General features: G+C 33.1%; 1 protein-coding gene across 1 annotated transcript; it reads right to left on the bottom strand.

The window, feature by feature from the left end:
* Positions 1-403: 403 nt before the first annotated feature.
* On the bottom strand, positions 404-4,728 carry LOC131655432 (uncharacterized). The gene is made up of 4 exons (XM_058925317.1): positions 4,074-4,728; positions 3,875-3,922; positions 3,589-3,661; positions 404-630 (listed from the first exon to the last, which is right to left on the bottom strand). Exons 1-4 carry the CDS (start codon positions 4,640-4,642, stop codon positions 442-444), a joined length of 879 nt encoding a protein of 292 aa, XP_058781300.1. The 5' UTR covers positions 4,643-4,728; the 3' UTR covers positions 404-441.
* Positions 4,729-16,783: the final 12,055 nt, after the last annotated feature.

Genomic DNA, 16,783 nt, shown 5'->3' with positions numbered 1-16,783 from the left:
TTTAAAGCTTGTGCGACGTAAAATCCATTCAAATTGATCAATCAAATATCCTAGAAGAATTTAAATTAAAAAGTATTCTATTTAATTTAATAAAATCTTAAGCAAAATATGAAGAAAGATATAGACAAAATAGTAAAAAAATAATCATTACAATTTAGTTAAAAATTAAAAATTTAATTAAACTTAATATTTATATATATATATATATATATATATATATATATATATATATATATATATATATATATATATATATATATATATATATATATATATATATATATATATATATATATATATATATATATATATATACACACACAAAAATGGAGTCTCTTTCCCCATAATAAACTATTTTGAAAATCCTTTTTTACACTCATGAAAATAGGTGGTCGTAAAAAAAATGGAATAGGAAATATTAGTAAGCCCTACTTATTGATCTCAATTCAATATATAATGTTTTTGGTAAATTAGTGACATCAAATGGTTCATGGTCACCTCATGGAAATCTCCAAGTGACAAAGTAGTTGAATCTACATATTCAACCAATCTTGGGAGCCAAATAGTGTCTCTTACTTGCTTCAGAGTTTGGACATGCGACAAGCTTTCTCCCATGCAAGAGACGTCAATCTATAGCCATAAAGATAAAGTTTAGTGAGGAAATTGGATTCTTGAAATATACAAATAAAATAAATATATACCTATAAATGTGTATTTGTTGTTAAAGGCACTTTTATGTGTTGGGAATTACTACCTATAGATTAATTCTAGTGTAATCTTAGTATAAATAGGAAATATTTCACAACATTATATAATTATTTAGGTGGTTTGTTTTGTGTGAAAAGATAGTTTATGTATGATGGAAGAATTTTCTTATTTATAAAATAAATAAAAATATTTTTATAGAGAAAAATAAATCAGTATATTGACAAAAATGAATATTTTACAACATTTAATAATTAATCATGCCATTAAAACTATAGTCAAAATAATTTTGTTAATTTTAACAACATATTTAATATAATAAAAATCACTTCTTCAAAATTTTAAAATGAGATAAATGCATAATATTCTTTTGAATCATAACTAGAGCCTCTATCTACTTACTCTTTAAAAAATAGTTAAAAATTTTTTTTACAAAAACTTAAATTTTTAAGTATAAAATAAATACAAAATAAAATATTTTATTAAACTTATTTAAAATTATTAAAAAATAATAATGTTGGCTCGGGTCAATATTAGATCTCCTTAATAATTAATGTCGGGTTAATCTAATATGAAGCTTTAAAAATAGTTTAATGAAAAACTCATTATTTTTTTAATTAAAATTTTATAATATTTAAAAACATTTGCTCAACTTTTAATTTTTTAAAAATAAAATATTATCTATATGTAAAATAAATAAAGATTATACATAATTAACAGAAAAAATACCAACAAACTACTTTTTTTTAATTCACAATCAATCCTCTTAATTAAAAAACAAATTTAACAAATTTATTTCTTTTTATTAAAAATGTAAACTCTACAGTTAAATTGAATGAGTTCATATTCCTTATTTCAATTAATGTCAGATTATGACTATATAAAATTATTTAAAAAATCAAGAATTTCTATTTTAGATTACGAATAACTTCTCAAATTATAATCACCTAAATAGAAGTTATTCGTAACTATGCATTTGAGTTGGAGTGGTAAATTATGTTCTTTGCTTAAGGTTGGATTACTGGTTTTTCAATTTTGATAATAAAAAATATAAGAAAACGTTTGGAACATTTTAAGTATTTTTGTCTCATTTATAAGAAAATAATACTTTTAAAATGCATTGTTTATTTTACTTTTATACTCCTATTGTTATTACTTTAAATGTTTCTTTAAAAGAATTTCATTTATTTTTTTTAAATAGGCTTTGTTTGATCTGATATATTGTTTAGATTATAAACTCATATAGTAATAAAAAAACACATTCTTTTATTTTTTAAAATATTATTTTAAATAGTATTTTACCTTATAGTGTATAATTCTTTCTTTTCCTTTTATTTTATTATTTAAATTAAAAATTATTTTTATATTATAATTTAAGTATTTTAAATATAAATTTTACTATTAATCAAGAAATATTATTTTATATCATTTTAAATTTATCTGCAAGTTAAACCACTAATTTTATTAAACACTTCAAATTATTTATTAACTATAACTGTGACGAAATTAAGATCTTGAGTAAGAGAGTGCAAAGTTATTTTTTACTAAACGCTTCGAATTATATATTGAATTTAAATAAATAAGAAAATGTAAATGACAACTAAAAAGAAAAATATAATAAATGAAATAAAAAAGATAAATTGTTTGATACCAAGTTTTAGTTAGTATTGGTACCTAAATAAATTTAAACTTTGAATTTATTTGCAAATGAATTAATATTACATCACATTGCATATTATTATTTTATTGGATGAATATATCAATACCCAACTAAATTTAATGGTACAAGAGTTTTCAGTAATAAAAATTATGATAAATAAAATAAAATCAATTTGAATTTTTTGCACTAAGGGTGCAAGCAAAAATTAATATAAATAAGTAAGTGTTTTAGTATAATTATTTTAAATCTAGGATTTTCATTTGAAACCCGTACTACGCTCTATCAGTCACTAGTCATAAACGACTATTTGTCATCTGTCATAAATTATCAACTAATTTAACTTAATCGTAATTTTAATTAATCAAATGCTTAATTATCTCCTTAAAATATATAATAATTTTTTTACTATTATTCTACTAATTAAGATTCCAATTTTCTTTCTCCCTTCCAATTTCTACTATCTTATATGAATCTCATCTCTACTGATGGTCTGATGCCCATATTCTACAACAATAAATTAATTTCATAATCCTTTTTATAAACATTTTAAAAAATAATAAACTCATCATCCAAGGCATATCAATTAGAAGAATTTGGAGGATATAGATCAAAACAATTCAAGTTTGACACAATGGGAATGACCTGGTTTTCCAAACTAGGTAGGTGTATTGATCCTCCTAGTCCTAGCTATAGAGTACACACTTTCAACATCTTTTGATTGAGAATTAATTAATGGTGAATACTCAGGTACCCTTGAATTTAATTGGGTACCGGTACCTTAAACCAATCAAATAGAGGAATTCAATGCCACATCACTCTTATATTTTATTTTATTTTAAAATAAATTAAAATTTAAATACAATTTGCACTAAGGGTACTGGTACCCAACTTAATCTCATGGGTACCAAAGAATTTGGCTTAAATAATTGCAAAAATAAACACATGTATAAATACTAAAATAATGAAATAATGTCAGATATATATGTGTACTTATTCATCCTATCATGAATGGTCTTTTCTACACCCCGTGCAATAAACCCTAGTTTAACCTGCCAATGCATGGTGCCAGAGAGATCATATCATCATTATGATTAAAAATGCATGACATACTTTTACGAGACCTTGTCATTTCAAACAAAACAAAAATCAAATGCATGCATAAAGTACTTTGTATTTTTAATTAATGATCTAGACTAGATAAATAAATAAATAGAATAGATTACCTCATCTTCATTGGAGAGACCTAGTTTTGTAACCAGATACTTTTTAACCATCAACACCGTCATGTTTTCATCCCTTTTCAATCACAATTTGAAAGAAAAAAAATAAGAACAATTAATTACTTACTCCAAAAAACTAAGATTGGAAAAAGTAGAAGAAACAAAAAGATATGAAAAAGCAAGAGTTAGCTTTTTCTCTCATTTCAATGTGCATCATCATTAGCAAAATTGAAAAAATTTATATGATATGATGGATCCATCACCATGCATGCTAACTTGCACCACTTACTTTACTCTTATGTATTCCTTTGATATTTGAGGCAAAGCTTCACCATTCCTTCCATGCCATACATAAATAAAGAGAAACAAACATCAAAATGATTTTATATTAATTATCATATAAAATTTTCATTTTCATCAATTACAAACTATAATAAATACTCATTCACTACAATATGTAAGAAACTTTAATAAATTGGATAGCTTACCGGTTGGTAAAGGAGCGTAGGGTAAACCAGAAACCAGATTGGTTGTGATTATTTCTGGCCAAGTAATGATGAGAATCACTAGGAAACTTCATAGCCAAGTCTTCTTCACCACGAGGATTCATGATTTCACATGATGATGATAATGATAATGATGATGACCCTATAACCTTACCATTATCATCATCATTATGATGGTGATGATGGTCATTAGATAAATTCAAGTTTTCTAATCCCTCTTTACCTTTTCTTGATACAAAACCTGAACCTTGATCTTCAAACCCTAACCCTAATCCTATTTGAGGGGAGCAAAGTTTTTGTGAAGTAGATGATAATGATGATGGAGAAACTAAAATTGGATTATGACTTACTACTATTTTCTTCCATGGTGATGATGATGATGTGCTAGTTCCTAAACCTAACCCTAACTTTAGCCAATCTTCTTCTTCTTCATCATCATGTTGAAGAGCTTTTGATGATTTTTCATCTTTGAAAAAATTGAAATCTTGTTCTGTGTTTTTGAGATGAGTTTGGTATGAGCGAGAAGAAGAAGAAGCCATGGTGAGGTGCATAGGGGGTATAGTAAAGTATAAGCTATGGTGCTACAGTAGTAGGGTTATGAAGAAACATGTTTGGTAATTGATAAAGAAAGATGGTTCACTTTCACCCTTTTATGGAACGCCATGCTTTTCCACTGTTTTTAACCCACAATGGCATTTTCACACGTACACTAGTCTAGCCTCACACTTTTCATACGGCTATACATTACATATAAAGGATTTTCTATAAGAAATATAAATAATAAATACTAGTAATTGGTAAAGTTTGGAGTTTGTATTTTATAATAAAAAATATTTTATAATAAAAACGTTAATTTTTAATTTTAGTCTATACATTACAAATTATGGTGTGTTTGGATTGGCGGTGGATAGAATTGATTATTACATAATTGAATTTTTTTGAAAGAATAAGAAATTATATATATATATATATATAATTCCAAAAAACAGTTAAAAACACAAGCGACCCATATGGTCCAGCAAAAAATGACTAACACACAAACCTATACCCAACTCATAGAAGGAAAGGAGCAATACTTCCTCTAAGATTTAGTTTTCTCCACATTATATGCACTATGTTATCTATAACCTCATTAGGTATTTTTCTATTTTTATCCTTATTACTATCATTTGCACTATATACAGTCTCTTTCCTATACATCCAACAAGCATATATGGTTTCAGCAAAAGCAGTCTTTATCAACTTCGTCTTTATCAGCTTCGTCTTCCAGCTCTTGCATTTACTCTTGTGGACCATCCAATCTAGCTCTTGGTCCCACCTTTTTGGCATATGATCCACCTCCTTCCATATGTCACAATTTTTCGGCAGTAAAAAAAAAAATGATTTAAGTCTTCAACACTTGCACAACACACAGTTTACATTATCCAAGATACCAAACTTCAAAAGTCTGTCTTTAGTTGCTAAGCGACCATGACAAGCTATCCACATTATAAACAGTGCTCTGGGCCTAGCTTCATTATCGTACAACAGTTTTCTCCAAGTCACAGGTTGTGTGCTACTTAGCAAACCATTGTAAATCTTCTTTTTGCAGAATTTCCCAGCAGTCATCATGTCCTTCCAACCCTGCATATCCACAACAGCTTCTCTTTGCATGAGAATAGCTTTCAGCATCCATGAGCAGGTGGGACGAATTTTCACATCCATGACCTGCTCTTTCTTCATGTAATAGGTGTGGATCCAACGCACCCATCGGCTGTCACTTTTCCTACACAGGTCCCACAAAAGCTTGCTAAGGCATGCCTTATTCCATCTCTCCAAGTCAACCACATTTATACCTCCTTGCTTCTTTGGCTCACATATCTTGCTCCATGCAATAGGAGCTCTTCTAGATTTCTCCTCCTTTCCTGACCACAATAAATTCCTGCACATACTCTCCAGCCTTTTAGTGATTCCTTTAGGTAGGGGAATACACTGCAGCCAGTAGTTAGCAGTGTTAAAATCACACTGTTAATCAATTGAACCCTTCCAGAATAGCTCAGCATCTGAGTTGACCAGTGCCTGATCCTTTTTCCAATTTTCTCATCCAGTTGGACACAATACTTACTAGACAGCCTTTTACTCTCCAAAGGAATGCCAAGATACTGTACAGGCAATCTACCTATACCAAACCCTGTTATATCAACCATGTTTCTCTCCTGCACCCTATACATACCACCACAATAAAGCTTACAGTTGGCAGGATTTACCACCAACCCAGTTGACTTGGAGAACTCCTGAAACTTCCCCATTAAAAACGGCATTGAGATTTCATCTCCTATAGAGAACAAGAGGAGATCATCAGCAAAACTCATGTCAATCAACCCTACTTTCTCACACTTGCTATTAAAATTGAAATTAGGGTTCAGCTGCAACTCATTTAATTTCCTGTGTAAGTATTCCATCACCACTACAAAAAGGAGAGGTGATATGGGATCATCTTGCCTCAATCCTTTTTCTGCTTTCGTACTACTAGATATAGTCCCATTTATGTTGAATTGATAGCTCACAGTAGTTACAGCTAGCATAGTCCATTCACTAAATCTTCTAGGAAATCAAACTTCAGCCATGATTTTCTTCAAAGCTTGCCAATCCACAGAGTCATAAGCCTTTTGTACATCCTTTTCTGCTATACCCCTTGACCAATTCATAAGCCAACAGAATGTGATCATGCATATTCTGCCCTGGGATAAAGGCTGCCTGGTTCCTACTGATAATACGATGAAGAATTCCACTCATTCTCTTAGCCATCACCTTTGCTATAATCTTGTACATTGTAGTGCAACAAGCTATAGGGCGATATTATTTGATACTCTTAGCGGCAGCATGTTTAGGAATCAAAGATATAAGAGTTTGATTCCACTTCATATCCAACATACCCTTCTCAAAGAAATCCTTCACCACTTGAATGACATCTTCCTTTACAATGTTCCAAGAAGTTTTAAAAAACTTTGAGTTGTAACCATCCACTCCAGGAGCTTTAAGATCACCAATGCTTTTTAAAGCTTTCTCAATTTCAGCCTCAGTGACATCCTTGATCAAATCAATCCTTTGGTTATTAGATAGCTGCTTACCTTTTCTCAGTACCTTGATGTCCACTGCCTCCAACCTTCTCTGAGCATTCCCCGTGAGCTTCCCATAGAATTGAAGTACCTCCTTTGTGATATCCTCATGCCTTGTGACTACAGTCCCATCTTCCTTTCATAGCTTATGAAAATAGGCATTGTTAGCAGTTCAAGAAGCCTTCCAGTTTTATGCTTCTGCTCCCTTGTCAAGTACTCATTCTTTTTGTCATTTACAATGTATTTCTGAACCTCTTCCAACTCTCCTCTAGCTTTGTCAATTTGTTCCTTAATACCACTAAAGGGCCTGCTCATATTCTTGAGGATAGGCTGCAATCTCCTCAATTTATTCCACATAATATTTTGACGATTACCTCTGATCCCTCTATTCCAGCTTCTTTGCACTTGCTCATTATACTCAACAACTTCAGTCACCTTATTAAGAAACTTGAATATTCCCTTCCTTCTTCTTTGATGCTCCCCATTTTTAAGACAAAGCATGGCATGATCAGAGATGCCAGGCTCTAACACATGAAGCTCCCAATTTAAATTCTGCTGGAACCAATCTCTATTAGCAATAGCCCTATCTATACAGGAGTAAATAGTGTCAGTTACATGTTTGTTGCACCATGTAAATATATATATATATATATATATATATATATATATATATATATATATATCCTTTTCTATCCAACTCAGACAGCCCACATTAAACCATCATGTTACTCAAATCAATGTATTCTCCTTCCTGCACATCTTTACCTCCAATCCTATCAGTAGTACTTAACAAATTATTAAAATCTCCCATAAGATACCAAGTCCCCTGTTGATTAGAACTAATTCTCTCTATATCTTTCCATAACTGTATCCTCTTATCCAACTTGTTAGAAGCATAAATTGCAGTTAACCAATGTTTGAAACTTCCTGCCAAATCATAAATCCCACAATGAATCATCTAATCAGAGCTGCTACTGCTTCTAATGTCAACGTTGTTCCTATCCCATAGGATCCACACTCTCCCATTGTCATGTTTATTATAGTTATCAAGGAAGTTCCAATTATCCCCTATCACCTTTCTAATTTTCTTAGTGTTATTATGTTTAACTATGGTTTCAACAAGAATAGTAATATCAGGTTTCAGCTTAGAGAGACGGGAGCTAATCTCTCTATTCCTGGCCCCTTTATTGAGCCCCCTAACATTCCAGGATACAATCATGTCACACCCAGGGGTGTGTCTTTAGGGTCATTCAAAACACCTAAAGTTTCAAAGACATTAGAGCAGAACAGATTTGTACCTGGGCATCCATTTATACGTTTCTTGCCATCTTCTTTCTTTCTTCTAACCTCAGTCCAGTTATCTCTTCCCTGTGCATTTGGCACATCACTATCACCAGTAGCCTTCTCTGTTTCATCCTTGCCTTCACCAGGCTCTGTTTGACTAGGTGCTTCCTTCTCATCACTCCTTTTGGGCTTTGGTTGTCATGTCTTCACTATAACCTTCCTCTCATTGGAGCAAACATGCCCCACTTTCTGGCATTTTTCACATTATTGTGGCTTCCACTCATACTCAACTTTTTGCTTCGTTACATTTCCTTCATGGTCCTTAATGGTTACCTCTTCACACAGCTTTTGTGTAACATCAACCTCTACCAATAGACGAGCATAGCTTACTCTAAGCTTCCCTGTTGTGCACTCATCAATAAATAAAGGATTTCCTACTGCACTCTTAATCTTCCCCAAACTCTGAACTCCCCAAAGCGGTAAGGGCAAGCTTGGCAGCTTAATCCAAATCGGAATCGACCGTAGCATATCCTTCGCCATAGAGAAATCATGGCGCCATTCCATTAGAATCATAGGCTTGTTCTGGATTGTGTAGGGGCCTCTCATCATTACTTCATCCATGCCGTCACCATTCCTGAACTTAAGGATGAAATAACCTTCATCATTATAATACATTTCTGGCAAAGTTACAAAATTCGCATTCATGCTCAAATTGGCTCCAATCACATACATGATTAGTGAATTCTCCCAAAACCTAATCTCCGATTCAACATCTTTTTCTTCAATTTCGACTTCCATTTTCCCTCCATAATTTTTGGCGCTACAAATTGGAGTTGCATCTCGTTTGTTGAGTGACGATTGCCACTAATGACATCAACCCGGAGTTTGATTTTGTCCGCATTCATCTTCGTCTAAATTAAATCTTTTTGTTCCTTCGTATTAGGGCTTGCAGGTTTCGCTGCATTCGCGTTCTTATCTGCAACTATCTCTTCTGTTACCTTCTCCACCTCATCAATCTTCGCTGTATCATTCACCGGCACTGCCTCCATCGGCGTGGTTGTATCATTCCCATGAGTTATTCCCGGCATTTGGGTCACCTTTTTCAGCGGTCTTCCCCTTCCGCGAGAGCTTCCCATGAGTTAACAGACATAATTGAATTTGGTAAAATTGATTGTAATAGAATTGAGTTTAGCATAATTGATTTATGTTTGGATATATTTATGTAAAAGTGAATTGAACAATAAATTTAAGTGTAAAAATTACTCAGAATCAATTCTGGAGGTTGTCATACCCCAAATTTGTCCTACCCCTTAACTTCTAACTGGCTTAGGCTTTGCATTCATGTACATACATCACTTAGAGCATAATTCATACCCAGGCATGCATATCATTGGTACTATTCAAAGGCTAGCAAGAAAAAAACTCCATTGCAAAGAAGTTTGATCAGAGAATAAGAAAACTGAGGTATAATCATGTGGCTCTATGTTCATTGAAGTCCTCCTGGATTGGGGTGTCTCTCTGCTTCAAATCAGGGCATTGATTGAAGAGTGTAAGCTTGCAAATCATCTGGTTCCTTAAAACAGGGTTTCTTTGACCAAAGTCAACCAGTTGACTTTCTGGTCAACAGTTAATCAGGAATGGTCTCTATGCGTGAAAAGCTTCTCATACTGACTATGTAGATGTGTTTGTTTGACTGGATTTGACTGGAAGAGATTTAGTCGGGAATTTCATTCAATAGCCGGAAAAATCAGAACAGTTGACTTTTGGGTCAAAATCAGAAGAATTATTCAAATATCGACTTTTGGTGGAAAACCGGTCAAATAAAGTCAAGGAAATGAGGAAAATCAAGAAATAATCAAAACTGCCAAATTTGGAAAGTTAGTTGAAATGGGAACTTGCCAAAAGAGGAAAGTTCTACACTTAGAGAATTTTTGAGTAAATTTCCAATTGGCTGGGCAGCTGACTTCAGGTTCGATTATCATGTTGAAAACGACAGAATTTTAAGACAAGCTCAACACCAAAAGTGTTCAAATCATAGCCCTCTACAATTCTCTAGTTGGGAGTTTTTCCATTTGAAGCTTGATTCAAGAGTTATGTTGGTTTGAAGTTAGAAGAAATGCATTTGTTCAAGTCATTCAGCTAGGCATATTTTTGGTCATGACCTGGTATTTTAACAAACGCATGGCGTGCCAAATCTCTTGCTAATTTTAGGGTTCTACAAAAATGTCATGGAAGCAAACTTGGTATGCTTCAATTCTTTGCCACGTCCTCTATGTAATGAAACAAGATTTGAGTCATTTGGTTGAATATTGAATCATTTATGGATGCTCAAAGCCAAGCCCTTGTCATGGTATACGCTGCAAGAAGTGCCAGCCAAAATCCTGAGTCACACGCATGCTTTTCACCGAGCACGTGGTGTGCTGACTTTGGGACTAATTTTGAGAAAATACAAGGGCCCATCAGATGCAAACTTGGTATCCTCATGTTCACCTCCATGCCCTCTTCATAAAAAGCCCAAAATTGAAACAAATAGTGAGCCATAGCTAGAGTTATAAGCTGGTGAAGATGGCACCATGGAGGTTATGTGGAAAGAACAGCGAGCCAAAGAGTGTTATGGCTGAGCACGTGACATACACATGCACACTACTCCTATTGCCCATGCATGATTTTGGAACTCAAAAGCACATAGAAAACTTGCCAAAGATAACAAAACTTGTTCATTAAGCTTAGAGAAACTACACCCTACATGCAACCCCACCATAACTTCCACACATCCCCTCTATATAAACTCACTATCCTTCACAAACTCAACTACACTCTCATTTTTCCAGTTTCAATATCTTCTTTACTCTCCCACCTCCCTCGTCACTCTCTCAAATGACTCTCTTCTCCTCTTCATCCCTCACCTCATCTTCACTCAACAACCATAACAACCACTCTAACTAACTCATAACAACCTCACCTTCATCAACCTCCAACCACCGTCTACCTCCACTATAACCACCGCGAACCACCGTCATCAACCCTCCTCTAGCTTCATCATCATCCTCAACTCGTCACCGCCTTAGTAAGCTCCAACGGAACCTCTCCAGCCACCTCTAACCGCAACGGCGACAACTCTTCTCCACCACTCATCCAGGCCTCACAGTTTCGACACCACCACCAAGAAGCATAACTCGTGGAGCATTCTCTCTTTCCTCGGTCCAAGAACTATAACAAGTTCATAGCATCATCGGTGGAGCAAAGGATAATCTCTTGGATCTTTTCTCATCATCATCAAGATTTCGCTCCAGGTAAACGCAAAAGATTCTCTCGGCATCATGATAACATGAAGATTCTCTCGGCATCAGGATAATCTCTTGCATTTCGCTTGTATGATATTTCATCCCTTCTTGCTTTTGATCCATGTTAAACTGATGTTCATTTGCGTGTGCTTGAGATGTGTGAGATTGTTGATAGCGTAGGTTCGTTCTCGTAATGTTGAAGTTTCGTTTTGTTAACTGTAGATTAATTAGGATTTTATGCGTTATCTTGCTTGGAATGATAGAAGTAGTTTTAGAGAAAGGTAAACTCAGATCCATACGCTACGCGAGATTCCGATCGAGATGATGTACTTTTTTCCTGTTTCTGGTTTTGTTCTGGCGGCCCTAGCGGCGGCGCTCGATCGAAGGAGATGACCGGAGCATCTCCGGCTCCGGTGAGGTTTAGCTTGTTTACTTTTGTTTTTATTACGTGGCGAGCATTCATTGGTTCCTCTTCCATCATTTCATGAACTTTATTTTTGCTGATGATTGAGAATAGTGTGAGTGTTTAAATTTGATTGGCTCATGCTTAATTTTGTCCTATTACATTTAAGTAAGCCATGCCCTATTGATACATAACATAGAACGCCATGCACTGAATAATCGTATGATAAAAAAATAAATATTGTCACATGCTGAATAATGGAATAAATCAATTGTGGTAATTCTGGGCCTTAGTGTGCATTGGGCCATGCTATTTTCGGGATTGCACCCTTGCTTCACCAACATACCATCACATGTTTAGACTGGGCCTTAGCGCCCCAGCTATTGACACACCCCTGTTTAAGCCCTGTTTGTGCTTGTAACCAATTTTAGTTCATACAAATGCTGCTAACTCACCCCCCTGCAGTGTAGCTTAGATTTTCACTTTTAATCCTTGTTTTGCTCTTATTTTTAGTTCATAATTCCATTTTTAAAATCATATAAAAAATGCATAAAATCAATGTTAGATTTTAGGTTCACTTCACAATAGCTTTTTACTTTTAGTTAATAAAAACATGATAGAACCTTTAAAATTTGTTTAGATTTTTAGGTGATCATTGACATTAAAAAGGCTCATAAAAATAGTAGATCTTTTAGGTTAATTTTGACATTTGAGTTCTTTCATGAAAACCCATAAAAATAGTAGTTTTTTTTAGTTTCATTTTGTGCTAATGCTTGAATCGTTTTGTACTATTTCATGTTATTTTTGTATGTCGCTTGTGCGATTTTATTGCTCTTATTCTTGGCCTTATTTTAGGCCTATTTTTGTTAAGTACCTTTTCATTACTCCTTTTAGGATTTAGTCACCATGTTAACATTAGGATTTAGACTTGTATAGACAATTTAGACTAGAATTTAGGAATAGTTCCCTCCTCATTCTCTTTTCCTTTTCAACTTTTAAAACACTTAATAAAATACTGACAAAGATCATACTGTCACACTTCTGATATATGGTGGGAAAGAAATGATTGGGGCGTAGGCCCCGATGTACGTTCTCCCCCACGTAGTAGAAAAGAAATGATTGGGGCGTAGGCCTCGATGTACGTTCTTTTCTACTAGACGGAAAAGAAATGATTGAAATGTAGATTTCGATGTATTTCTTATCCGTCATTTAGAGAATCGATTGTGGTGTAGACCTCGATGTGCATTCTCTAAATATTCAAAAAACAAACAAAATTCTTTTGGTATGATCTAAGTCACAAAATTAAATCCCCTTAAAAATCACTAACCAAAAATACTTCAAAAAACCTAATAAATGGTCAGATTTAAAGCAAAAGTAAGGAAGTGATGCGAGACCTTGTAGTGGGTTCTCGTCATCATGGAATTACCCTAAAAGATACAAACCAATCTCTTTTTCTCCTTTCTAAGGGCATGTTATCTCCGCTCTATTGCATCCTAGGCGATCCCTTATGCAAGAGCGCGAGCGTTAACTCCGCCCAACTAAAAAACACAAAAACAAACAGAAAATCTTGAGCCGAGCTACGGTAACTCTGATTCCTGAAAAGGATACGTAGGCAGCGGGGTAGGGCCCGTGCGAGTACAATTCTTTATTTTCCCTACATTTTGCATTCATTCGCATTTAGGTTTAGACATAGATACACACCCTTTAGATAGAAACAGACATAGGTGGATACCATCGAGTACGATGGGCGCGAGGGGTGCTAACACCTTCCCCTCGCGTAACCGACTCCCGCACCTAGATTCTCTGGTCGCAAGACCCTGTAGCTTCCTTTGTTAGGTTTCCTGATATTCCTTTCCCTTATGGGATAAATATATTGGTGGCGACTCTGTTCATTTTTCGCGAGCGTGCGACAGAGGTAGAAGCTACAAATTCTAGCTTCAAGTAGAATCAACTTTGGAGATATAATCAATTCTACTTTTGATAAACCAAACATCTCAATATCACCCAAAATCAATTCTAGACATCTAGAATTGCTTTTGGCCATTTCAAAAGCTAACACAAACATGATATTAGTCCTTTTGGTAATATTTTTTTCAAATTGATTTTTAAAGTGATTTTTATTTTTAATTTCGTTTTTAAATAATTATAAATTAATAATTTAAAAAAATAAAAATTGTTTCTTATAAAGAGTCCTTTTAATCCACATGTTATAAAGTCATTACCACTAGACCAATATACATTCATGATAACTAATTCTCATTATTTCGAATAATCTTGAACAATTTTGAATTTAAAACAAAGAATACAAAATTTGTATCAATAGGGCCTCGAACCCAAGTCCCTTAAAATTAAATAATAGTCAATTTACTACAATTGAAATTGATTTGTGTATTTGTAAATGATAGTCATTTTACTAACAATAGAAATTGATTTGTGTAGTTGTTATTGGTAGTTAGTTTACTAACCATAGAAATTGATTTGTCTAGTTGTAAATGATAATCACTTTATTAACAATAGAAATTGATTTGTCTAATCGTAAATGATAGTCACTTTACTAACAATAGAAATTGACTTGTCTAGTTGTAAATGATAGTCAATTTATTAACAATAAAAATGAATTTCTCTTGTTATAAATAATAGTAACTTTATTAACAATAGAAATTGATTTGTCTTGTTGTAAATAATAGTCATTTTATTAATAATAGAAATTGATTTTTCTAGTTGTAAATGATAGCCACTTTATTAACAATAGAAATTGATTTGTATCATTACCACATTCAACAGATGCTACATCACCCATAATTATGCCTCCAACAACTTATAAATATTGCATGCAATCCTTCTTGCTGTCATCAATGTTATTGCACCCTTGCTAACCCCCATCTGACCGAAATGAATAATCATCCTCACTCAGTGCACGCCACCATCATCCAAAGTAAATTTAATTTTCTCATTTTTAGTGCTTGTATAAGTTTAATCATCACCTAAAAAGACAAAACCAAAATCACATGATTTAAATGAGTTGAACCACTCCTGATGCGACATCATATGGTAGGAGCACCAAGAATCAAGGATTCATGCATCAATGCACTTTTTAGATGAAACGCAAAGCAAATCTTTTTCCACTAGAGGAACCATCAGACTGAATTATATTTGCTGAAATACTATTGTCTGGCTTATTTGTTCAGTCCCTCTTCCAATGACAAATTGACATTTTTTTCTTTTCAGAACTCACTGCCTTACATGTTGCCTCTGCCACGGTCTTGACCTCCCTTCACAAACAAACTTTCACCTAAACTTTCTCTACCTTTCTCTACACTTAGGCGACAGTGTACGTGTTACAAATGAGTAGAAGAAATAGAATCTAAGGTGATTGTTTCCTCCCCGTATGTGAAAGTGGTCACTTAAGTGATCATAAGAGTTTGGTAAAGAGCTCAACAAAATAATGGTTTTATCTTCATCGTCAACCTTAACCCCAAGCTGTGTCAAATCAGCGAGGATGTTGTTGAAAGCGTTGACATGGGCATGTAAACTGCCTTCTTCTTGCATCTTTGGGATATAGAGACGTTGTTTCGCGAACAATTTATTCATGAGAGTTTTAGACATGTACTTATTTTCCAATACCCCATACATCCTTCGGAGTTGTGAGGTCCAAGATATGATTCATCACGTCATTAGAAACGCAAAATCTTATCAAACATGCAGTCTTCTCTTTCATCTCGTTCCAATCAATGGTTGCAATATCCGTCAGTTTCTCATCATGAAGTGCCTTCTGTAAACCTTGTTGAGCCAACAAATCCTTAACTCTCCTTTGCTATAAACAAAAATTTCCCATTTCGTCGAACCGAGTCACTTCAAATTCTGCACCTCTGAGATTAAGTGTCACGCACTTCGGCCAAATTATCTACGTCTGCAACTATATAGTCGTTATATATAGTTCCCTTTATTTATGTTGTCTTGTGAATTACATTTAGATTACAATGTTACAAACTATATATATAATACGAGGTTTTAGTTTATCTAAAACCCTAATATCTAATTTCCCTCAATAACTAATTATCCTTACTCATTATTATTTCAATAATATGAGTTATACTCTCAACAATCTATAGGTATCTCAACTACACATAATTATTTCAATAATATGAATTAAACCCTCAACAATTCATAATTATCTCAACAACTGATAATCATCTCAATATTATATAAGTCATATTCGACATACTATTTTGTAATAAATTATAAATAAATTTGACTTTTTTAATACATTTATATCTTGTTCATATATAAACTACATAGATTAATTGTTATATATATATATATATATATATATATATATATATATATATATATATATATATATATATATATATATATATATATATATATATATCAAAAAAGTCAAATTTACTTATCATTTATTTTGGAGAAAGTAAACACATACTTATATTTGATATATCAATAATTTGTATTTTTATATACTCTCTTTTAAAATGGTACTTACATTCATATGTACTTGCTCTGTCATTCTTTTCCTTCAATATAACACCGTCTCAAAACTTTTATAAAAAATTAGTATATTTGAAGACTCAATCGAAATGGAGTCGTGAAGCATTCCTATGA

The sequence above is a fragment of the Vicia villosa genome, linkage group LG3 (assembly GCF_029867415.1).
Source record: "Vicia villosa cultivar HV-30 ecotype Madison, WI linkage group LG3, Vvil1.0, whole genome shotgun sequence".
Taxonomy (NCBI): domain Eukaryota; kingdom Viridiplantae; phylum Streptophyta; class Magnoliopsida; order Fabales; family Fabaceae; genus Vicia; species Vicia villosa.
The sequence above is the reverse complement of the archived record's forward strand: the minus strand, read 5'-3'. Positions and strand labels throughout refer to the sequence as shown.